Genomic DNA, 26,349 nt, shown 5'->3' on the forward strand with positions numbered 1-26,349 from the left:
TCCTTTGAAGACGTTATTTACATAATCAGATGCTGACGGCAGCTTGTATGAAGCCTATATTAGTCCTCGGTACTGCTCTCAGCTGATGGAATTGTGACAATATATTCATTTACAGTGGTTTGCTCATAGTTAAAAAAAAAAGAAAAGTAAAAGAGACATCAAGAACTTATATGCATTAAAACTACCATTACTGCTATTTGTCTGTAAAATAAAATAATATATTGTTGTGAATCAGAAGATGGAGCCGCTTCATGAATAAATTTGGACACTAAAAGGTTAAAGGTGCCTATCGCATGCTGAACAACAGATAACAAAAACGAAGATAAAACAAGAACATGGCGTACAGACAATTCACAATACAAGAGAATATCTGCAGTGTTGGAAGGTTCGATTTTGTGTTGTGGCGAGATACTTTTAAAAGCAGACCCCTTGACATGTTTGAACAAAAATGGGAGAAAAAAAGTGGATCTGCCGACTGCCCGACCGAAGATGGCTAGCATTCCCGCGACCCTCCTGAGGAGAAACAGTTTAGAGAATATATATATATATATATATATGTGTGTGTATAGTCAATTTTTTATGTAAGATTCAGTATAATAACCGACAGAACAAGGTTTTATCGACTAATGAGACCAAGATTGAGCTCTACCAGAGTGATGGAACGGCTAAAAGAGAGGAAAAAAAGAGCTCTGCTTCTGATCCAAAACACGCAAACTCCTGCTCATGTCATGACTTGGACGTGCATGGCGGCTTCTGAAACGGCTTCACAACAACACAAATGGCCACCCAAGAGCAAGTCGCCCATCTTCGGACGCCCGAACTCCAAGCATGCCACAAATTCTATTTACAGTTTGGTCATCCTCCACCGCAGGTAACATTCTTTGGAACAAACAGAATGAAAAGAAAAGCATAAAAAAAATCACTGTCATTGAATTTAAACAACAAAAAAAGAGAAGAACAAAAATATTTAGGCTATTTAAAAAAAACATTAAAATCATGAATGTACTTTTGTGATCATTTTGCTAACTTACAAAACTCATCCTTTTCGGAAACACTGTCAAATTAAAAGAGTCTACATTCTGTCTTGCTCCCATGTTGAATTATGTGCCTATTTAGGTGTTGTTTTTTTGTTTTTTTTAATTCTGTCGTTTTCTCCTTGCTTGACTCTTTCCTTGTTTGGTCGATGTTTGTTTGAACACACACTAACTCGTGAGACGCAGTTCTACTAGTGCGCTGAGTTGTTTTACTAGTGAGGGCCAAGCGTAAACGACCACATGGACCTTAAGTTGAACATCAAGGAAGTCAAAGCATTGCGTTACACAATTGATCGCGATGAATCGTGTTTTTCAAATACAATTTTTTACAAAACTTGGAACCCATATTTACTTGAGTAAAATATTGTATTTAATGTGGAAAAAATCTAAAAGTATACTTCTACTCAGACTGTTCTAAAAGCTTTTTTTGATCTTTGAATATGATTGTTTTCTTGTAAAATGTAGGAAAAAGACGTACAACTGATAAGATATTTGAATTTGGCTTCGCAAAGTGTGCAAATTATTTTAGATTTCTTCAATGAGCCGTCTTTATGACAGTAACTCTCCTCTAGGTCAGCTGCTAGGAAGTAAATAGTGAATAGAAATAGAAGTAAATACAACTGAGTTAAGTGAGTCAATTATTTCTAGTGCTTTATGGAATTTAAATTAATCTCCTTAGTTAATGCTGTGACTTTGACAGCCCTAATATATATATATATATATATATATATATATATATATATATATTATTTAATGAAATATTCTTTCATCATAAACTTGATGCAATAATGCTCATTACCAGGAGGTGTTTTAAACTCTTTAGATTTTTATTGATTTATCCAAAACAAATTGATACAATTAAAAATCCAAGCTAATATCATTTCCCTGTTAAAACAATATCTAAATAATTTGAGTTTATTGAAAAATGGACCACCCCAGCTTTATGATTCCTGCAAGGTTGTACTAATAATCCCAAATCGACGCCGGCACAGTAGTGACAAAAAGGTTCTTGTAAGGCAAATGTTCCCTAGTTTATTCTTCGAGGTCGCTGGATTGCCTCGTGAGTGAATTTTAAACTGGATATCAGTGAAATGGAATAAATATTTTCAAATGACAATGAGTGTAGGAAGAAACCCCTTTTCTTCTCCAGCATTTAGGCGTGTGGCCGCTAGAAAAAGTGCATCGTGCGTTGATGGCATATTCAAAGTTCCCACGCCTCGTGGAGGACCGCCCACCGGCAGCGGGAGCGCGGCGCCCATTGGCTGCGCGCACCTCATTTGCATTAACGTCAGTAAAGGCTGTAGGTCAATCCTTGCGGGTGCTTTTATTGGATGTGCCGCTGTCAAGCAGCGGCGAAGAAATGGAAGGGCAAACGCCAGACAAGGCAGAGAAAAGACAAGCTTAAAAAGGAGCTCGATGTGACGGCTTTCTTGCAGCTCGTCCCCGCGCCATTGCCACCTTTAATCATCCTGCACCGAAAACTTGTCTTCAAATACTGCCTTTTGGGGGCGGGGGGTAGCGAGGGAGAGCGGGGGGGGGAGACATTCTCCAGAAGGCGGTACGTTCGTCATTTCTACAATTTGACAGCCTCTACATACATCCTCCTTTTTTTTTTTCCTCCAACGCCACCACCACCGGAATGAGGGAACGCCGAGGAGTCCGGAGACACTGCTCCCGGGTTGAGCTCATCCTGAAGCGGGTAGCGGATGCCTGAACGCCGGTTGGCCCCTCCGCTGGCCAATTCTGGAGCTGCTACATGGGGAGTTGCGTTCTGTTCCACTGGGAATGCTTTGACACGGGTGTCCACATGAATGCCGTGCAGTGTGAATATTGCAGCCTGTTGATGAGGAGGAGGAGGATGATGATGATGATGATGATGATGGTCGGCTCGGGTTTGGAGCAAAGCACGGTGACAACGTGTACCTTGACCGTCCTCAGCTGAAGTGGGCTAGTAGATTGTTCCCAAAGCCACCCAATCTGTCATGTGTTGAAATTCTTGTTGGATGGCACCCGGGTGGATGAGGACGACTACCAATGCGAGATTGCACAGCACAAATGGATAAAACTGTTGCATGAGACTGCACTGTCTGCGTGTGCGCGTGTGTGTGAATGTGTGAGCGTGTGCGTGAGTGAGTGAGTGTGTGTGCTCAGGCCTACTTGATGATTGAAGTTGAGCACAAAAAAGCAACATGAAAAATGGTGATGTGGTACGAGTGACAAGAGGAGCCTTGGGGGATCTGAGCAGTCCAGCTGAACTATAACCCAACCCCCCCCCCCCCCCACCCCCAACCGCTGAAGGAGGACTGCTGCTTTGATTAAAGATCTCCAATTAAGTTCATGTGAATAACAAGAGGGAGGAAATCAGCTTCCTGGTCTCCTGGAGGGCCGTGGGGGAATAGAAAATTTATTGTTCATGCCTCTTTTTAGAGCAATTATAGAACTGGCTTTCTTGTGGCCCAGATGACATCCATCTATTTATGTATTTAAGCTAAGCGACTGGACATTTTGTGACACGAAAAAGAAAAAGTGAGCAAATGATACTCTGGTGGCCCTCAAAGTAAAAAAACAAAAGAAGCAGTTGCACAAAAAAGGACCGACAAAACGGCTGAAGTGGGTTGAAGCATGGGCTGTGCTTCAAGTATTCATATCTCTGATAGGGTGGTCTACCACAGTGGAAAAGAGTCCGAGGATTCCCACTCGCCCCAGCAGACAAACACCACTCAGCATCAAGGAAATCCTGTCTCGGGACTACCCCTCAAACCCCTGAGCTGCAAGGTGAGGGAACACACGCACGTTTTCCAGCAAATGTTTGTTTGTCACACACATTGTTTGAGGTCACCTCATTACAAAAATCACAAACGCACTCGCTTAAATTTGACGGACTTTTGGAAGATAATCTAGGTCAGTGATTGTTAAATTGTGGGCTTCCTCAAGTGCTATGGGGAAAAAACTGTTACACTTGGCTTGATTTTTTTTTTTTTTTTTAAATACAGTTGAGTTGTATTTAACTTTGAGGCCGAGTACATATGCAATCATTTTCTTAAAACTTTATTTTATAAATTTTTTTCAGTTACCACATTTATTTCACCACAACATTTTTTATGGTATTATTATTCAAAGGAGGAGGTTGCAGTGTCAAAACTGCTAGAAAATTTTGAATCTTCCCCTGCCCTGTGCGATTCTCAAACATGGTGATTCATAATATCTTGGGATTATAAAAGTGTATCGTTGGGAGAAATTGACACAGAAGGCATAGCCATCATTCACAAAGATAGCATTAGCATTGTAAACAAGCTAACGCTAGCCATGGCTGCTAAGTAGCATGTAGCATGACATTCCCATCATGTTAAATTATACCAGTTTGAAATTGAATTTACAGTCATACAATCTATAATAAACCAAAAAGAGTTACTAAAGGTACAACTTGAGTTGAAATGTTGCTAATTCCTCTCAGGTGCTCGAGTTCCCTTTGCTAGTCTCATGGCCAGTTGGTGGCCCGTTTACCGGCTAACTTCCTACAAAGTATATTCATTTTAAGAGACTATAATGTTATGTGACGCTTTTAAAAATGAAAAGAACCACTGTTGCAAGTTATACACTCACTCGGTGTGGGTTCGTAAGGTCACAGTCCTCCACTATAATCAGACGTTTGGTCCACTTATTTTTTTGCACCAAGCGTGTTTTGACTACATTTAGAGGCCACATGAAATGCTGCTTGAGTTCCAAACAGACGCTGAAATCTGTGTCAGTTTTCACTCGACATATACAGTATGGCTTCTGCTTCTCATGAAAAGACTTTTCTTGCTAGGTCTTCTGGAAGACTCCTTATGTAAGGTCATAATAGAATTTTCTAAATGTATTTTTAATATAAAAATGTCAAACTTGGCTAGGCCCGAAAGAGGGTCGACGCTAGCATATTGTAAAGTGTATCTTGAGTATGTTGCGTCATCACAAAAATCTAACAGTCGCATTTGTCTCTTGGACCGTGAAAAATGACCGTAAGAACGGCATCATGACATATGCTGCTCGGATGCTTTGAAAAAAAGATGTGCTTCCCATCTAGGGGATGATCAATTTCATTCTCATTTGCATGTTGCGTAAGAGCTCGCACATGCACGCTGGTTTGTTTGCTGCGCAGTAGGCTGATGTGAGGAAGACGGATGGATTTAGTTTATGGCACAAATCAAGAAGGCAATCAATGTTGAGTTGTTAGAAGAATATTTGTATGCGAAGTTGAAGTGGTCTTCAATTCCATTTTCCAAGCACTTGTGCTTGTGATGTTTGCATGTGGATCATTGTTGAATTCAATGACAATAGAGACATTTTAATTAAAAAAAAAAAAACTGTCTGGCTCATCCATTAACAGTACACTTTTTATGAAATATATATTTTTTAATATGCTGTATTTTGCTGTTTGCCGCAATCCAGTTACATATTTTTTTTATTTGATTTGAATACAAATTTAATGTTACTATTTCACTAATTACAATAACAGGGTTGCAAATTAATGCTAATATAATTTTTTAGCTTGAGCGCACATGCTAGCGATGTTAGCTGCCATGCTAACTAGTCGATGTTATGAGCGACCAAGTTGCTTTGCTTTGAGTGACAAACTTTATTATGGATGGAAAAATATGAACTTTACAAAAGAGGATTTAGCGCTTCTCATAGTCAGAGGCATGAAGTTGTTTTCATTTCTGCTGAGTCATTCTACAGCTCGTTTATGTTGTGGGACACAAGTTCACAGCACAAATACTACTTTTAGACATGTGACCGTTCTAAAACAAAATCTTTTAAAAAATAGAAATGAGGCAAAAATAACCATGCCAAAATAAATAAAAATCTGATTTTATTGTATCTGTTATATTTGATGTGTAAATTGGTCTACACGACGGAGCAATTCCGCGTTGCACAAAAGTTAGTTGCTCTTTCAAATATTTAAAAATCATTTTTCCCACAGCTGCAGTAACTTTTTGTCATTGGACAACCATTATTAACACAACTAACGCGTGGATGATTTGAAATTGAAGGTTGGGGGGGGGGGTGTCCTTTTCTCTAATGACCCGTGCACTGTACATCTAATTTAAGAACAATCTTGCCCATTGTGCGTGTATGTGCGCATATGTTTTCTGTATGTCCATTCTGTTGGGCGGACCGCAGGCTATTTGCGAGCTCCCGTCAAGCTGAATTTTGTGGCTCAATGTCTGCGCAGGCTGCAGTGAGAAGGCAGCGTGACAGATGCCCCCCACGTCATGACGCCCACTGCGCCTTTGATTGAATTAGTCCCCTGATTGAGTTAGACTAATGGTACGCAAATCTCCTTCCACTGGAAATGGTTAATCCCCAATCTTTAGATCATGGCAGCGACAGGCGGCGTTCAATTGGCGCTTGGCGTGGAGAAAAGTGCACTGTCAGTGTTGCGTTCTTGCGAAACATCTGATGGAGGTCATGTGCTGCTGCTGCTGCTGCTGCTGATTTTGATTTGTTTCTCCCGCTAAGAGAGGCGATCAATGATAACGATTGATTGTTTTGGAAATTGTGTGCATGCCACTCTTTTAAAGCCGCTTTTAAACGTTAACGCATCATTTTTCTGGGCAGGGGAGATTTTTTTATTCCTCCATTTTTATTTATTTATTTTAGCATCTCCAAATCCCCGGAAGGTGACGGGAGTAATTAGAGCTGAAACAATTAGTTGATTGATCAGCTCTTTGCTGTGGAGGAAATTAATTGGCAACCTTTTTGTTTTTTAGTTTGTCGCATTTCAAAGATTAGTATCAAACACAATTTATTTTTTTAAGCTTCCCTTCAGATTTGCTAACCACTTTTATCCTCTGGATCAGTTTGACCAGCGCAATTGAAATCTCCCGAAAGGTTTTTCAATTTGAATAGTTTCTGCATCAGTGTAACATTAGAGAATATAGGAAGAGGTCTGGCAAAATGCTTCCACTCTCTAAAAAGTGAATTCAGATTTTTTACAAAGAAAAATCTGAATTGATTCGAATGGCCGTCAATTATTCTCGGGGACCGAGTGGAATATGTTCCAGCCACTTTAGCAGCTTTAAGTGAATATTTTTTTCACAGCTCAAATTAGATTAGATTATTTATTGTTTTATTATTTTTATTGATTTGATTCGTCATTTTCTCAACTTACTTGACACAAGGTCTTTCAGTCAACAGAGCTGCTTTCTTTTTTTTCATGGCCTCTGGTTGTATTCTAGTGACGAGATGAGGGTGGTCATTTTGGCAATGCTGAAATAACTCATGATTGTAATGGTTGCTTAGGATTTTGGCACATGACAGTACCTCTCCAGTGGAAATGGGGCCCCCCTGACCATAAAAACCCAATTCAGGAAATATTGTTAACTATGAAATAATCAGTTGTCTTAGTGCAACATTTGGAATGTTGTTTTTTCTCATCCCAATGTGCTTGCGCTCCCTGGCTTGTGTCATTGTGGTTGTGAAGATTGCGCACATATTCATCCCTGGAAGGATGATAATTATCCTCTCCAACCACACACAGCTGCTCGTAGCCACAGTGAAGTTTAGCCTCTTGCAAAAACACTCTCAAACAAACGTGGACTGTGTGTTTGGAGCTCGTGCAACCGGGAGACGGCGAGCAGGCGTCTGCCGGGTGAGAAACATTCAATAGCGCTTTGGGAGCGTGACGTGAGTCTTTGTCAAGGGTATGGTGCCATCTGGGCTGCTCTGAGGATGATAAGGCTCAAGTACAAGGTCCTGTGATTGTGGGCATTTTTTACAGCCAAAGAGACGGGTCACAAGCCTCGGCCGAACACGGCGCCATTTGTCCGGCCTTGACTTTTTCCGTTGGGTTACCCTCTCTCCAGATGTGACTAAACTACTCAGAAGTACACATACTTGAGTAGATATGACCGGTGTAAAAGTAGAAGTAATGACTTTAACGCCTGTACTTCAAGAGGTCGTTTGCAAACCACAAGGTTTGAATGCTGCCTCACTTCACCAAGCCCCGCCCCCCACCTGGAAAGCCGTGTCCATCACTCATTCTCAAACATGGCCGTTCATAACGGCGTGTGATCATGAAAGTGCGTAGTCGTGATAGGTCGTTACAGAGAATGTTGTCCCGCTTCAACGAAAGAGGAGCGCAAGCGATACGAAGCTAGCGTTAGCCCTGTAAACAAGGCGATGTTAGCCTTCTTTATAATGTTGCTAGCGTATTTTCTGTTACGTCCCCCCAGCAAGAAGAAAACGATTTGCCCCCCCCACCACCACCCTCTCTCCGCCGCTACTCTAAATAATCACATTTCCGTTGCAAAACAAACCTACACCGTCAAGTTAATACTCGCTGCTCACAATGAGCGAGGAGAGCGCCACTGCCAACTACTGGAGTGGATGTGCAATTACACTTTATGGTAGTGCAGTGGAAAAAAAAAAAGCATGCTCCCCCGGTCACACGCGCCCTCCTCAGCATTGCAAATTTTTTCCTCCTGTATTTGTGTAATTGGCGCAGAAATCTAACGGCAACCTGTAGCTTGTCTACAGCACGCAGAACGAGGTGATCAGGGTTTTCTTCCTTATCAAACATTTTATTGAACACATTTTTAATTTGAGATATATATATATATATATATGTGTATGTGTGTATGTGTGTGTGTGTGTATGTATATGTGTATGTATGTATATGTATATATATGTATGTGTGTATGTATGTATATATGCCTTGCCCCGTAACGGGAAACCCCAACAAACGTCAAGAATGTAATAGAGTGTTTGTCTGCATGCATTACATTTTGTAATTAGGTTTATGTTTTTGTGTTTATATTTTGCCATGCAGTTCTTTTTGTCTTAACTAAAAACGTAAAAAAAATATTTATATTTTTTTAGGTTGTGAACATTTGTGTGGGAATTCTCAATTTATAAGCTTAAAAAGTATCCATTAAGAGATGACAAAAAAACATTCCACTTGTCTTTTTCTCACTTTTGTGTGTTGGGGTGTGTGTGTGTCAATCTGTAGTCTATGTTGAGAGCCATTGGGTAATTTTATTCCAGAGAAGGTCAAAGGTTTCGAATGGTTCTGAATTAATCCACTGTGCTCTTCCTGTAGGCAGTAAGCTTCTTTTGCTTTCTTATCAAACTTTGTGTTTTTGAGCTATTAACTTCTGCTTCCTTGACATCATTAAACATAGCATTCGTCTCATCCCTCAGAAATGGTTCAACAAAATTAAGAGTTTAGGTCACGGGTGGGGAACTCCGGTTCCTGGAGAGCCACATCCTGTCCGTCTTCGTAGCTCTCCCTACTCCAAACACACCTGATTGAAATAATCGGGATCATTTCAGGCTTTTTCAGAACTTCTTGATGAAAAGGCACATTACTCCAACAGCTCATATTCTTAACGCACGTATAAACCGTGTAGATGCAATACAGCAAACCCCCTCTTGAGCACAGGTTTTTATTTTATTTTTTTTCAATTGTGTCTTTCATGTAGTACCGCATTTTGCCACAATATGCTTGGGCAGCACTGAGCACGACTGGCTGCTCAAAGTAAATGCAGCATATCTAAGAGTAAGAAGAAAAGGCAGAGTATATTCCCAAGTACCGAAAGATCCAATAATGGCTGTTGTTTTCAGCGAACAGGGAGAATGTTTTTAGGTATCGCTGCTCCAGTTATTTCAAGCTGCTGCAATATCTGTGGTCATTTCCATTTGGCCGTCTGGGGCGTTCCGCGTTATATTTTATGTTAGCATAAAGACTTTCATTAGAGGAAAAATAAGCAATTTTGGTTTAAGTTTAGTATTTAATTTTTTTGTTTTATTGTTTTTTTTTTTTTAATATAATTTTTTCATTTTTTTTTTTATGTTCGTTTGTGTTGCTGCTCCATGTGGGTTAAAACTGCAGTTCGTTGCGGGTTTGTCTTTAATTTCTGGATTTGAAGAGAGCGAGAACAGATGCTTTTTTAAAAAGAGTGCTTAAATAAGGTGAAATGTTTGAAATGCTTAGCAGGATGGCTTCCGTCCAGAAGTTTGATTCCGGCTCCGGCCTTCCTGTGTTCTGTTTTCATGTTCTCCCCGTGCCCGAGTGGGTTTTGTCCGGGTACTCCGCTTTCCTCCCTCATTCCAAAAACTTGCATGGTAGGTTGATTGGACGCCCTTAATTGCCACTCGATGTGAGTGTGAGAGCGGCTGGTCGTCTCCGCGTGCCCTGCAATTGGCTGGCCGTTGGGAGAGGCTCCAGCACGCCCGCAACCCTCAGATAATGGATGGATTAATCAAATTGAATTTTAGTCAGTGTGTTTAACACACACCTCCAAGCCCAAAGTGAGCCAGAAAAGGCTTGCATGCCATCACTCAGGCCACCGCCCAAGTTTGCTGACCCCGGTGTACAATAATTACATATTAGGCTTGTTTTACTCCGCAGGCCTTAAGGCCACGTTCCATTTCTGTTGTCGATATCTGATTGCTCAGTGCTTGTGGAAGGCAGAATATAGTCTGCATATTTTTGCTGATGTACGTCGCTGTCTCATTGGCGCATTGGCACGCCTGATTTGGAACGGTGTCTCCCACTCCTTGATTTAATTTTTTTCTTTTCTTTTTTTTTTTTTTTTTTTCTTTTTCCTCTTACACTCCCATGACGCATATGCAGAGGGAGCCACATGGGAGGGGAAAATTGGAATTGGGTCAGTTGAACCACGTCGTCTAAATCCAGCCCGAAATGTGAAATCTCTGCCTCTCCACTGAACCGTTTCCACCATGTCAAACTATGACTTGAGGAATGACTTGAGCGGCTCATTGTGTTTTATTTTAAACCTGATCGTCAACTACAGTTTGACCCCATCCTCCCTTCCTGTCCACTAGCCGGCTAGTGGCCGTGCCATTTATCATCTGTGGCACATGAGCTGAATGAGTCGGAGCAAATAAGTTGGCTTTAGTTATGGCGCATGACGGCCACTGATTGATGACCTTGTCACTGAACACGATGTACGCAAAGGCGTGACCTGTTCTCGCTGAGAGTGAAGAACTTGTAGTGCATTTTGACAGATTTTTTTTTTTTTTGGGGGGGGGGGGAAGATAATGCTGTATATTGTTGAGGAACTAAGACAATACAGTGGTGTCTTAAGATACGTGGACTCAGCTTTTGAGGTTTTCGAGATACTAATCGTCATTTGCGATACGTGTGCTGTATGGTGGCTGTGAACTCATCTTAACCAAGACAACTACTGCATGTTTCATAAAACGGCTTTTCATTGAAAGGTGAAATCGTCCAGTTTTCTGCTGCGGTGCTCTTGTCAGGCAATTCCCAATCATTTTTATTCATTTTTGCATAAAACGTGGTTTGCGCCAATTTTATTGCTATTTATTTGGGTTGTCAACATGAAAGAGTTCACTCAAAATTAATTTCTTAAAAAATTCACGCGATTAAATATTTTAACTCGGTTTTATTTACTTCAAAAATTAATTTGCATTTCTTATAAAGCCAAATTCAGACACTGTACTTGAATTTCGAGAATTGTTTCTTAGACAAATTCCTGTAAAGTTGACCAGTCTTTGATTTAATATACTCTTCCTATTCGGTGTTTTTACATTAATTACAAGATATTATTCAAGCAAATACCTGTTAAAAGTAAAAAAAAAATAGCAGTAGAAAAAAATGTGATATTTTTTTTTTGCGATAAATTAGTTTAAAAAAAATGTAATCGCATGACAACACTGCTATTTTCTGTTAATGCCGTCCACTGGAAAGGAGAAGCCGTTTTGTGTCTTGAAGTTTGATAAGAATGGATGATCTGAAGACTCGGATAACTGAGACCTAACCATCTGTGTCGTAATCCTGATTTGCTTGCTCGTATTTGGCAAGAAATGGAATACCGTTTTGACATGGCCGAGGATTCACTTATTGCATATTTGTGAAAAATTTAGTAAAATGCAAATTTCTTGGATTTTTGTGTTTTAAATATTTGCTACAAAAACTCAAGAGGAATCGCTTTCAGGAAGTATAATTTATTTATTTATTTTTTATCCAACAGTCATTGACATGCAAGGTTACGTAAAGTTGCACAGGCATTTGAAACACTCCGTATGTCTTGTTTTTCAAACCGTCCCCAGAAAGGCCCAGCTAGCTTAATGCTAAAGCTAATAACCATCCAGTGCTGCGTCTAAATTCGTAGGCTGCGTTCTCCATCGGCCAAATTTGTCCGCCACATGGTGGCGCTACTGCACCGCACGCCGGTGTCCACTTTCACAAGGCCTTTCAAATCCATCCTTCAGATTCAGTTTCCATGGAGACGAGCCCTGACCGAAAGCTACCTCGGACCACCCTTTCGTAGCCTACATCGCTCAACTCTTTTACGCTGCTCATCTTCTACGCCGACTCATTCATGGCAGTACCTTCGTTAAAGTCCCTCGACTAACTGCCGCTGGCTGCTGATTGGTCGTTCATGAGGATTCACGACTGTGCTTTTCCGTTTCCGTTCCCTGCACGACTGTGCTCAAATCCCAAATTAACTGAAGGCTTGCGCAAATTATGCGGGTTACATGATGAGGAGTCTCTCCTGCGAATGGTACACAGCTTGTATATTGGCTTGAACTCAAACGGTGCAGCAGCACATGTAGAGATACAATATAAACAGTCCTTAGTCATGTTTACTTTATTCTCTGCGAAGAACGACTATGGGCGCCATACTAATGAGCGCGGAAATTGGTTGCAACGTTATTGTGAGTCCCACTTGATTTCTACGCGAGACACACCCCACTGCAATATGATTGGCTGCTGAAAAGAGTCAAGGATTGCCTAGATTTCAAGTGGGATTCTAAATAATGCCCGCTCTATCCGTCAGTCTGTCTCAGGTTGCGTCCAGGTGGCCAAGGCAGGCACACCAGAAAAAGAAGCATCTTAATTTGCAATCTTTTTCCCAATTAAAATAAACAATTTGGGGTGTTTTTGTCAGGGGGAGGCTGGAATAGTTTCAATAGGAAAAGGTGGTTTGGAATTCTTGTTTTGATTTTGAGTTCAGAGCAGAGCGCGGTGATGGAACAAATTCAACTCCTATCTCACGGCACACCAGTGCATTTCTTTTGGAGCCTTTCCTCGAAAAATGGAAGGCCTCATCCTTCTGAGAATCTTCTCATATGACGTGTAGCCGTGCTGAAGCTAACTTTTACAAACAAAGCCGCAGTCATTGCTCGCTCCCAAAATAATATTTTTGCGTCGTCAATTCGACATGTGATCGTTTTGCTAGATTTGGAATCCTGACTCCACGAAGGTCTACAAGTTGACTCTCTGGTTGATTTCTGTTTGAGGACGACTTCCTTGGCGCTATTCAACTGCTGCATTTGCCTCTCATGAATATTTCGAGTATTTATTCCAGGTCCTGACCAATTGTGACGCTTTTGAACTCAAGATGTCAGGCATCAAGCGCAATTTCAAACGTGCATGACTCTTTTATCATCTTGAATCTCTTGTCGACTGAGATGCCCCCAAAACCTCCGTAAAGTTTAAGAGCCTGCACCAATGCAGCACATTAGGACGAGCAAAGATACTTAACCGTAATGAATAATTGCACAGAATAGCCAGTGAAGACTTCCTCCTGGTGTTTTGATGTGTTTATGATGTAAACCACTGGTGTCAAACTCGAGGCCCGGGGGCCAGATCTGGCCCACGACCTCATTTTATGTGGCCCATGAAGGGCAAATCACGTGCGTCAACTTCCTGTTTCTCGCATATTTTCTTTCACTTTTAACAACATTGAGATATGAAATATTGACATTTATCGGTTACCAATCCTTGCTTTTTAAAATAAATTGAAACATTGTTTAACACAATGACTCGGCGGCTTCTGATTTTCAAAACTGGCTTTCCATTAATTTGTTAGATGTGATGACGTAAGGTGAGCATACAATTTATATCGGTTCACACAGTCATCTGATGTTCGGTGATAGGAGGGGTACCCCCTGGACCGGTCACGAGCCAACCACAATTTAGTTTGGTGGTACGCTGTCGTTGAGCCCTTGGTCACGTCAGTATTTCTTTCTTTCATTTTGTTTTTGTTTCACATGAATGGTCCGAGCAAATGCTACAGAAAAGTCACGTGATCTCGACTAAGATGGCTCAAGGTTGTTGAGTGCTTTTGAAAAGTACAGCATGTACAGAACACGCCGTCTCTGTTGCTTCAAAGGCCCGGTTCATCTGAGATTGATCACCCGTGCATTGTGACAGCATGTCAGCGTCTCCGTTGGTGTGTTAAGTGTGTTTCCAGTCTTGACATGAGGGGAGCGTGTGTAACACGCTGGTTAAAGCAAAATGCCACCTTAACGCAATCGTCCGACCGGAGCGTCTTTTTATTTGGATTGTTTACATCCTTGCATCCCTCCTGCTGTGTTTCATGTCAAGAAAGTCGAGGCGACGCACCAGAAAAAAACGGATGCATTATACATATGCCGTTGAGGAGGGGGGGGAGAGTGAAGCCAGGATTGCTGCATAAATTGGTTATAAAACGTAATCTGATCTTCATGGAACCCCCAACAATCGACAGACGTCTTTAAGCAATACCACACAAACACTTTCATGTTTTGACTTAACGCAACATGTAAACGTCACAAAAGTACGTGAACATTTGGATGGTAGCAATCACCTCAAGAAAATGTTGCACACGTTGTAGTTGCACAACTGTGCAATCTTGGTCCATTTGTCTTGGCAAAATAGTTTCAGGTCAGCAATATTCTTGGGATGTCTCAATCGCCGCTTTCCGCATATCAGAATCAGGCCGTGCATTTCACACGTAGGGAAGTCCGAATTGAATAAATCCCATTTATGGCACTACAGCTCAAGAAATAAAATACAGAAAGACACTTACGCACGACTGAGTGGGTGTCGGACGACCTCGCTTCTCTTGAAAGGTCCGTCTTGAAAACGGCCTTGCAAGTGTATCTGCAATTAAATCCACACTTTCCGATCCTTTGGCCATTGTGGTTTAAAAAAAAGTTTAGATTTTCGAAAGGTCGCCAGTGATGACTACCGGGTGTGTTGATTCCGCATTTTTTTTTTTTATGAAGTACAATATTTTCGAGTCCTCATTAAAATCCCTTTCCGAATGTTTTTATTTTTTTGGGGAGAGTCTGTAACAGATTAACAGGTAAAAGCAGATGGTCACATTTGATTTGGGATGTCTTTGTTTTGAGTTCTGAGTGAGGTCCCGGGTCGAATTAAACTCCTATCTCAAAGCCCCATCGTACTGCAAAAAACACAGCAAATTTGAGGTGACTACTAAATGCCTTCATGTGGCCGCCGAGCACAAAATAAAAACTTCTTACTGCACAGCACTTTATGTTGGATGACACTTCCCTTGGCAAGATTTTCAAAGTCGCCCACATTTCGATTTACTTTTCGAGTCATGAATCCAATGGACACTTCATTAAGAAAATTGGCAGCTGATCTGAAGGAAATTGGCTCTGGAAAAACTCCTGAGGACTTGACTTCATTTTTACAGCCTTTCTTCTCTTAAATGGGCTCGAAGAAGAAAAGCGCGTCAGCCAGTGGATTTACAGTGCATTCGGAAAGTATTCGCAGCGTTTCACTTTCTCGCGCCAAAGGGGAATAAATTCATGTTTTTCTTCAACGCTGTACGCTCAACATACCTTAGTGACTGTGAATTGTTTTTATTATTTATAAAAAAAAACTAAGATTTCATTTGTATATTCGCAGCCTTTGCCTTTTGAATGCACGTTTGGAATTAATCGCAGCCTCAAGTCGTGTCACAAGCTTGGCACGCCTCTCGCCCGTTCCTCTTTTCAACTCCCCCAGCTTGCATTGGGCGTGCGGGTGAAGAAATATTTAATATTTAAATACACGCCACAGATGTTTGCTCAAATTCAAGTCTGGGCCATCCGAGGACGTCCAAAGAGTTGTCCTGAAGCCCCTCCTTCCTTGTCTTGGCAGTTGTGCTTCGGGTCAAGTGTATTTTCAAATTTCCCCATTGTGGGACTAATAAAGGACATCTTTATCTGCAATTAAATCCACATTTTTCGCTTCCTTCGGCATTGTGGTTTAAAAATGCAAGAATATATTTTCGATTTTCGAACGGTCGCCAGTTGCGACTCTCGGGTGTGTTGATTCTGCATCGTGCTGCCCGCTCAGGCAATGGCTGTCATTACTCATGTACAATACATGTGATTTGTTAGGTTTATTTTTTTTTCCAAAAAGTAGGAATAGATCTTATTCATGAAGGCGAAGATCTCACGAGATATGTCATCATTACAAGTAACGGGTGTCATCTTTCAGCCGTAGTAATCCTGACCGTTGGCGTGCAGGCCATCGGATGATGTCATTGTGCAGTGAGAGTGTCCGTGTGGGGGACTGCGCGGCGCGGCGCGGCGCGGCGCGGCGAGGGGATGTGGACGCCTCACACAAACGCCGGACTTCGGTGTGGGAGACTGCTGTTCATTTCCTGTTTGAAACTCCCCGGCAAGACACTTTTGTGAAAGCTGTCATTGTTCCCTAACCTTTGCGAAAGGCTTGATTTTTGAATTTCAGTTTTATTTATATATATAATTAATCAGTTGGGTAAAACACACATTTATCGCTACGCATCGTACTTTTGTCTAAAAGCAACCAACAAATGAGAACTAGGAAAGTTTTTAAAGCAAACGGAAAAAAAAAACAAATTCTTTCAGCTTTGTTGTTTGACAATAAATGATGATTATGAATTTGTTTGAGGCTAGTGCCGATTCCGTTAATTGGCAGAATGAAATTTGTCCGATTGACATAACTAAAATAAGCACATTCGTGGCCCCTTTATGCTTACGGCAAAGAACATTTGATTATTATACAATATGTTGTCCTTTAGTATTTGTTTAACTTAACAACAAAAACATTTATTACTCATTTACTACCATTGACGACCAAAGACGTCAAAGATCCGTTTTTTTACTAGGCTGGTAGTGAACGAGTTAATGAAAAAAAAAAAAAAAAGGCTCTCCGTAATTCCCGTCTCCGTGCATTGGCAGAACTTTGTCCGTCACTTGACCGTATGTGTCTGCGTGTGCATCCCGGGTGCGAGGATGTCAAGTGTATTTGTGTGCCAAGATCCGAGTCGGCACCGCGGCTTATGCCGCTCACTGATCCCGCATGCAACGGTGACATCAGTGCCCCTGTTTTAGCAGAGAACAAGAGGGGAGGTGCGGCAGTCCGGCCATTATATAATACTTTTTCTCGCGGAGCCCTCCCCAAATATTGTCAAAAAGGGGCAAGTTGGAGAGGTGGAGCCACGTTAAGTTGCACAGAGAGCGTGGCTGGCAGAACCAAAGTGGGCGTATTGTTCATGCGAATCCTCTCCTCGGGCTGCGGTGCCAGGGGAGGTCATAAAGACACTTGGATATGACCCTGGCAACAGAATCAAAGTTAGCGAAGAATTCCCTTTTTTTTTTTTTAAGCTTGCAATCTTGATGACATGCTGGACAGGAGGAGGCGGAGCCTGCTGCAATGGAAAGGTTCCTGGTAAGATTACAGTAAACTCTTGTGTCACTGGGCCGGCCAGCGCCCCACTTAGACTTTGTCAAGCTTCTTTACCCTGTCCTTTTGCTTTATTGACCTTTGACCTTACCTACAATGCGAGGAAGGACAATCTTGATTGTGCGAGAGTGGTCTGTCTTTCGCATATCCAGTGAGGCGCTCCTGCAGCGTGCATTGCGCATAAATGTAGTCCATTTTAAGAGGAAAACTTTTCAAGTTTTGCTTTTGTTTTCAACAAAATGCGGGCTGAAAGAAATGGAATGTGAAGCTGTCCATAAAATGGGAGTGCGGTGATGCTGGGGGCAGAGGAGGTTTTAGTAAGGGGCTCCTCTCGAGCCCTGCATGGCTTAGGCTTGTCCAGGTCTTACGGGGATTTCACAGTAATCTGGATAAGGACAGAAATATCTTGAAGGTGAACATTGGAGAAAGTGCTCGGCTTCTTGCGCATCTTTCAGCTCACAACACAGAAGCTGCTGGTGGATCCTCATATTTGCTTTGCGGTGATTCTGAAAGTAGCATCGTGACCATTGGTCGCCATCTTTGTGGAATTTTATTTTTAAAAAAAGTTTTCCTGTTTTACTCCAAGTAGAAGTCATTTTTGTGCCAGATTTTGTTGAAGTGGTGTCATACAAAAGAAATTCCAAGAAGGCCTTTTTATTTCCTCCCAAACATTTCTCGGCAAACCCTAATCGGATTGTTCAAAATTCTTTGTTCCTTGTACTCAAGTTGAAGCGGCCATTCCAAACAGACTTGGCATGTTGACACACGCCATTTTTGGAAAGTTTTGTCACGTTGCTGCTGCGACGTATATTCCGCAATGTTTGAAGATAATTGCTAAACAAATGGGCAACATTTTTTTTTTTTCCAGTTTTTCTTTTTTTTCCCGGTTGCTCCCTTTCTCCATAAATACTTGAGCGCCTTCATTAGCATCAGTGGTTATCCAGTGCAATTGAGAATTACTTTGGGCTTAATTGTCCAATTTCTACCACAATGGCATTCAGTTTTGCCTTTACCCCAAAAAAGCATTTTCTTTAAATGCCGCAATTTACAGTTCAGCCCGGTATTGTGATTTCAATTCTCAAGTGGTGATAACTAGTGATGGGAAAATGAAGCTTCAAATCTGCTTCATGAACCAGTTGCAGTATTTTTGGACTCCTCTAGATGGCACTCTCTGTTCAACGAATTGCCATTTTTTTTAAAGCAACAGTGCCACCTAGAGGACTCAAAAATACAGCAGCTGGTTCATGGAGCCAATTTGAAGCTTTATTTTCCCATCACTCGTGACAACGACCTCTAGTGATGCCACGCAAAGTCCAGACCCGGTTTCATATGTTCCAACATCGGCTTTCAGAGAACGCGTTTTCTCAGCTCAAACATGACAAGTGACTTGACTACCTGGCATCGGGATTTTAGCGGAAACGCCCGCAACATTTAAGGGTGGTGGCAAGGGCTTGGTTTTCGCAACCTTATTTTTCATACTTGGGTCTATTTTTTATGAATTTGTCACTGCCGTAATCAACAATCTTCAAATGTATTTTCACTTGAAAACAACTTTTCAAACTCTCATTTATTTTGGCCTACTTTGTCTCTTGTTTAGCTCGTGAAAACTGCTGGGAAACATTTTTGGCCTTTCCAAATGATATGAATTACATTACACAGGCATCTGAGTAATTTTGAGTGGAAATGACATTACAAAGATTTGAGCAATGTGTGCAACGAAGGGGGCTTTTCTACGGCTTTGTCTGTTGTTCAGATCTTTCCAAAACTTGATTTCACGAACTTGTCCTGCCAGTCTGGCCACAAATATTTCAATTTTCTCACCAAGACGAGTACCTGCTGGCGACGGTTGTTGAATTGAAGCCGATTGTTGAGAAGAGTTGCGAGTTCTGTGTGTGACCTCATTCATGCTTGATTAATTTTTTGAAAGCTCCCCAAAATTCCGCCTCACTCGTACGCAAATGCAGCAAGCGTGCAGGCTTTTGTGTTCCCGTGTTGCATGTTTATGGAGTGTCTGTGGCTCTTCTCCTGTGCGCGTGTGTGTGTGTGTGAGACGGCTCTGAGTTGGGTGGCTTGGTGCCCCGCCCCCTCCCATCACTCGGCCACTATGCCAGGCCTCATATATGGCGGTGGCGCCACTACGGGCAGCGAGTATGCAGGCTGGCTTATAGGCAGCGTCACAAGGCCAGGGAGGACTTTAATGTCACGTACAATCTATACAAGCAGCGGTCACACTGCTAAGATTACACCACAAATACCGTGTGCGTACACTTGCAGGTGCTTGATATTTTTCGTGTCTTTAATTTGGTCCGATCATCAGTCTGGCATCTCAATATTCACTGTCGGGCACGATCCGAGTCGTGAGGCCAACTTTTGTGATTTTGTTCAACCGGCTTGGTGCAGTACATAATTCATTTTTTTTGTTGCCAATAGGTGGCGCAATAATTAGAACACAATATTGTCATAAAGAAATAGATGATGACTGGATAAAAAACATGTGAATTTTGTTATGTTTTTGAAGCAGGTGCGGGGGAATTATTAAGCATTTCCTCTTATTGGAAATACGAAACTCCAAATTTGATGCCGCCGTCATTGCTCGGGCCAATTAATGAGAATTAAAAAAATAAAAGTTGAGTCAAGTAAGTCAGGGTTATCATTTTCAATCAGGTTCACTGCAATGACTCCAATTTAAAGCAAATGCATCTTTAAAAGACGACCATAAAGTACAACTTCCATAAATTTCCCCAAACTTCCGCCGAGCGTAGTCATCAGACAGTTGTGCGATTCACAAAGAGGAGACCTTGGCCAATTTTCTGCAAGCTCGTATTTGTAAGCTTCAGACGTCATTCAAGGTGACCCAGGAGTGAAGTTCCGTGGCGTGTTTATCTTCAAGTATGCTTGAATTGGGCCGCTATCTGCTGAGGGCAGAGAGATGTCACCAAACACAGAATAAAGGTCACAGCCGGCTCTGCCCAAAATACACCCGCTGTGTACGTAAACATGTCTGCACTCTTCAGCCCGACTGGTTTGAAGTTGCCATACTGGGAAACCAGTTGGAATTTCATGCATACGCTACTGTTTAAAGGTTTCGGGTCACACAGGTTAGCGCATGTTTTCCGTGAAAACACACCATCCCAAATTTTTTAAGTCAGCATTTTTAACAGACTTGATTAATTTAATGGTATCTTCATTTGGGGGGGGACCCTCATTTTCTAAACCTTTTTTGTGGTAGTGATTATATAAAGTCTTCACCCCCCCCCATTCAAATGCCCGCTTTTTCAAGATTTTAGACCGGGATAAACTATTTTAAAACGTGTTGCTCAGTTGAAAAAAGACCAATATTTTCAAGAGGGGAAGTAAACAAACAACTGAGATGATGCGGACGCATTAGTGTGCACATCCTCTTCGAACTGCAATGTGGCGCTGTTCCGAATCACGTTCAAATTGATCAGAAATGGAACTCACACATCCAAGTGCCACTAAATTTCACACGTTCGCTTTGGCTTTTCATGACATATTTGCCTCCAAGCAGATGTCGAACGTTTTTGGATTCAAGCTGACTTGTAATTGGAGCCGTTTCTAATCGCCGCAACCTTGACTCAGGAGCAAAAAGCACCAACATGCTTCAATGCCGTTTTGATGTTGTGTTCAGCGTTCTTTTTGCTGTTGGGTCTTCATACCACGGGTTGGTCTTCAACACGTAAAAAACGGGCTTTCTTTTTTTCACAATCCATTTCAGCGGGCCTGTTGTCGCGCTCTTCTGCATTCAAGCAGAGTTGGTAAGAGGGGTAGAAATAAAAACAAACAAACGAGGGTTTTCAAGGACGAACTAAGCCACAGTGGCCTAGTTTGTGTCAGCCGGGACTGTGACTCACCTTAAGACTTCTGCCTTCAAACCGTTTACGCTCAAGGCAACCTTGCGTGTTTTGCAAATCTGCCGAGAGGAACTAACGGTGTGCACGACTTGAATCCGAAACGATATTAAACATTTTTCATTCTGTGAGACCCCATGCGTCCTTTTCTCAAGAATGCCGTTTGCTGATTGATGAGGGGGTTGGTCAGTGCGTTCCCTCGCTTCTCAGCTGGTCTGGGCTTCATGTGCCCCCCCTTCGACTCTGAACGAGATAAGAGGTCGAAAGTGAACACTTGGAGCCATGCCAATATAAGAGACAAGCACCTCTTTGCTGTTTGCAAACGGGATGCTTTGCTTTGAAGGAATTTGGTCGGATTCTTCTTGTCAAGTCGGCTTATATTGGAAGTGTGATTTGGTAAATAGGTCACTTGGGTGCCGGCACATACATGTTTACCGTATTTGCCGGACTATAAGCCGCTACTTTTTGCCTTGATTTTGAACCATGCGGCTAATACAAAAGTTTGGCTTTTCTGTGGATTTTTCTCACCACTAGGGGCGCTCTATAGTTCAGAAAATACGCTAAATCTCTCTTTTTTTTTTTCTCTCTAGGGTCGGTTCTGTTTTAATGAGCAAAGTTGTTGCTGTGTTAAAAGGCACTGTTTTAACAATCTGTTTATGTACCTTTCTGGCGTTCATAGTACAAAATTGTTCTGTACGTACAGTAAACAGCTTGTATATCGTTTTTTTTCGGGTTTTTGTTTTTTTTTCCCCCCCAAAAAGAGCTGCTGTGGCTTATATACAAATGCGCCTACTATAGTCCGAAAAATACAGTATATATGTTGGATCGACTTCATGCTAGGAGTTCAATTTTATATATATATATATGTATATATATATATGTGTGTATATATATGTGTATGTCGACTAACGAAATTAACGTTGAATCAAAGTGGATTTTATCAATGACTTCATTGATGTTTTTTTTTCAGCACAGTGGTCTGCAACCTTTGTTGCACCGCGAACCGCTTTCATGGAAAAAATGATACAATATATGATTCAAAACTCCAAAACATGAAGCATATTTCTTTTTCACCGTTTTTGTGTGTGTGACCGTGCTGCTGCTCATCATTTTTCGTCAAATGTATTCAAGTGTTTTGTCATGATGCCATCAAGCGCCACAAGTGTCGTGACGGAATGTTAGTTAGTGCGTGGCGTGAGGTGAATAAACGTACTACAATGACGTGTAATTTCACACCCACTCCAGTAGTTGGCAGTGGCGCTCTCCTTCGGTGTTTTGAAAATGCTATTATTTAGAGTTGCGCTGTAGAGTGGGGGGTGCAATTTATTGTTCTTCTTACTGGTGGGGCGTAACCGGAAATAATTGAGAAGCACCGACTCCGAGTAAAATGAGTTTCTCTAAACTTTTGACTGCACGTGAACTGCTCAATGCTGACTCCTTTCTTGTTTCATTCATGAAAATATCCAAGGCTGCTCACCTTTATTCCTTTCTGTGACTTTTTCACTCCCTTTCTATCTCTGTTGCAACACGAAGCTCAGTGGCCCGTTTGAAGACTCAAAACGCTGACGTAATGTTGATCACTTGTTAGGCGTCGTCAAGGTTTCACGTCGGTGAAATGTGGAGAAATGAGGAGAACGACTGAATGGAAAACGGTTAGATCGGGATTCAAACACCAGTTGTTAATTTTGCCATTCCGCTCCTTGTTGGAGAACGTCGGGAAGTGCGAGACGTACTGAAACATTGAGCCGTTGCTTTGGCTTTCAAAGGTTAAGAGGGCAAATTGGGTTCACCTCTCAAGCTTTCTGGTGCGTTTTTGGTTCACGGCAATCGATATCCTTTTGTGGATAGTCCGGTGCTCTGAAATGAGTTTGAGTCAAAGAATGAAATGATTTGTGTGCATGTGATTGACTTGGAACGTTGGGAAGGCGTTACAAGTTGGCTTGGTCATGGTCGTGGATGCTTTGCGAGCAAATGCACAAAATAAGTAGCTGCACATGAAGGTGAATAATTCTGTTTGAGCTCACACACGTGCACACGCACGTGCACACGCACGCACACACGCTGTCTGAGTAGGTCAGCATGTGGTGAGTTTGATACCGTGCCATTTCAATTTCTTGTATTGTCCGCGCACGAAGTCCGTCGTTCTGGTACAGAGTGTACGCCTCGCACCTGTGGCCACGACTGCTCCCCTTAATTACACCTAATAAGGAACATTGATTCATCCATATTGGATTCACACTTTTCATCCTTCTTGACACGTTGTTGCCGCATCTAAAGCGGTGCCATTGCTTCGTCCGGAGATGGATCGGTCAGACCGATGCCCATTTGGGGGGGACGGAGGATGAGAAATTAAAAAAAAAAAAATCAAATTGGGCTAAGCATCCGTCCCTGTAATTGTCTCTAACCGGGTCAAGTAGCACGGGTGCAGAATTCAAATATTTGCACTCGTAGCAGAATGAAATCGTTTAAGGTTGTTGCGTGTACTGGCCCTTGAACTCATTCACTGCCGTTGACGGGTGCAGAAGCCAACAAGTATGTTCATATTATTGATGTCATATTATATCCTCATGCTGACTTTTTAGGTGGGAGGTTTTATCCAATCAGAATTCAGATAGTTTGTGTTGCCAGGCAGATTTCACAACACCAGTAGAGGGCGCTATTCTTTGCGAGGCCTTCAGATTCATGCGTGCGGGCGTCTGTTCTGTGTCTCTAGGGGGCTTTTCCAGTTGATGGACACTCTGGATAGCCAATCAGATCACAAGTTGGTTCCAGTGAGCCTTCGCGCTGGCCTTACGTTGAAGGTGATCAACGCGTTTTGTGATTGGATATTCACTCGTGAGGGGGCGGCGCTATGCGGAATCAACACACCAGAAAGTCGTCACTGGCGACCGTTCAAAAATCTCAAATATATTCTTCATTTTTGAGAGACGCGAGGTCGTCTTTCTGTATATTATTTGTCCAGCCGTGGCGTCGTAAATGATGCTATTATGAGGGAATTTATGAAAGTTGGACAAAGTAGGCCTTCACCGAAGGCCTTTGCGTGAAATGCACGGCCCGCCACGGCGAGTGTGTTTCTCCTAGTTTGAATTTTGCGGTGGCCGATCCCCAGAAGCGCAACGTAACGTTTGTGGCACGAGCAGGGCGGGCATCCCAAGATTCCCTGCATCCTGGTCCCAGCTCTGGGTCGGAGGAAGCCGTTTACTCGTTCTATCTCTCACTGCTGACGTCGGCGCACCGAACAATGTCATCCAATTTCCTGTTTTTCAAGCAAGTCTCCGTGAATGTATGCTCCAACGTGTATGTGCGCATCCATGAGGGCGAGGCTGAGATGAGGCGAAGAGGAGAAACATGAGAAGGATACCAAAAGGGAGCAGGATATTGGGTCAGAGAGAATTCTGCTACGTAAATACAGTCCGTGGATTCTGTGAGAAATAGTGAGGGACGGGCGTGAGCAAATCTGGACGCTGATCGGAGCTACTTGAAAGCTCAGATGACCTCATAAGAGGAAGAGAAAATACAGCCTACGTTTGTGTACGCCGTCGTACCTTGACTTATGTTGATCTATGTATTTATTTTTCAATTTTCTTAACCATCAAATCCTGCCCCGATCGGAGCGTAACGAGGGAAATTTTCCATGGCTGGAATGCCGTGACTTTTGAAACAACGTCTTACACTTGAATTCTCCCTGCGCCGTGCACGAGCAGATGTCACATGTCTCCGTGGTACTCGTACCGTGTCGCATGGCACTCCACATGCTCGGACCGCCTGCCGGCTGGCCTACGTGCTTGCTCGCCCGCTCCTTGCGCAATTTTTGTGACGTTTCCGGGGTGCACCAAAATGGCACCGTGTCGCTCTCCACACAGCATTTGTGTGCGTTGACTTTTGGTGCAGTTTGCGTTTGTGGCGGCACACGGCAGCTGCCGTTGTAATGGGCGTGTCAGTGTGTGTTAGAGAGAGAACGCTCTTTGGGTGGGGAAGGAGCACTTGCACTCTTCTAGGCCTCGGCGAGCTGGAGGCCGTGTGGTCAAACTCCTTCCGTCGAGGCCTTAACCTCGGCTAATTGCCTAACAATCGGCATTGGACGGGAAAAAAAAAAACAAGAAATGAGAGTGAGAGCGTTTGTCTTCCATCAGGGACATTTATTCAGCGTTCGCAAATGTTCTGTTTCACGTCGAACAGGAAAAGTGAATGACGGGTCATCGTTCATAAATCTGATGGCCGAGTTATTTGTTCTGACGCACGTTGTCAACGTCATTGAAATCAAATGTGACAACAGGGAAAGTACAGCCTCCATTCCGACCTCGAGAAACAAGCCCACTGAGCAACGTAAAGTAAAGTGGTCTTGGCTGCACGAGACGTTTGGACTGTTGAAAGGTTTGGGCTAATATTTGGTGGAAAAAAAAAAAGGCACAAATTTGTTGGACTGAAATATTGCATTTCATAGGTTCATAGATTTCTATATACGTTTTATATATGTAGACATTTCTGTATGGATGCATGTTTATATATTTGGATGTGTGTATCACGCACGAACCCAGTTCCTGTTCATGATTCGATCATGCGGTCAGTGTCATGTCTGCGAGCGATCAGATGATCACACGGCATCAATTTGGTCACACGGCGTCATACTTCTGCTACTACTTGGACGCCAACAAGCGGCCCAGTGTCAGAATGACGTCAGCGGCGCTGCAGCGAGGCCTAATCGGCTTTGTTCCCCCTTCGTTGTGTCGTTGAGTCGGCAAAAGGCTTCCAGTTCAGCAAGAAGTGATTTACGGCTGCCTGGCATGCTCTGAAATTCCTTCCTCCATTCTGCTCCACATGTGTAGATTGTTTACGGAGACGAGGAATTCGAGTGGGATGGCCATCCACAAGGGGCTTGGTTGCTATGGTTACTAACCCCTGAGCTGGGTTCCATTTAGCAGAAAGGAAGTGAAATTTGTTGCCGACAAAGATCGCGTTCTAATCGGGC

General features: G+C 42.5%; 1 protein-coding gene across 2 annotated transcripts in view; it reads left to right on the forward strand.

The window, feature by feature from the left end:
• Positions 1-2,339: 2,339 nt before the first annotated feature.
• pde8a (phosphodiesterase 8A) overlaps positions 2,340-26,349 on the forward strand; it is a 45,964-nt gene continuing 21,954 nt past the window's right edge. Inside the window, exon 1 of one of the 2 annotated variants that reach the window (XM_088296075.1) lies at positions 2,340-3,809. In XM_088296075.1, the coding sequence (XP_088152201.1) occupies positions 3,657-3,809 (153 nt within the window). In that variant the 5' untranslated portion in view covers positions 2,340-3,656. Of the gene's footprint in view, positions 3,810-17,286; positions 17,497-26,349 lie in introns of those variants that run through there. The other variant, XM_088296076.1, reaches the window with a different exon arrangement.

The sequence above is a fragment of the Idiotropiscis lumnitzeri genome, chromosome 5, assembly GCF_059441095.1.
Source record: "Idiotropiscis lumnitzeri isolate Australia: NSW breed Sydney's pygmy pipehorse chromosome 5, RoL_Ilum_1.0, whole genome shotgun sequence".
NCBI classification, from domain to species: domain Eukaryota; kingdom Metazoa; phylum Chordata; class Actinopteri; order Syngnathiformes; family Syngnathidae; genus Idiotropiscis; species Idiotropiscis lumnitzeri.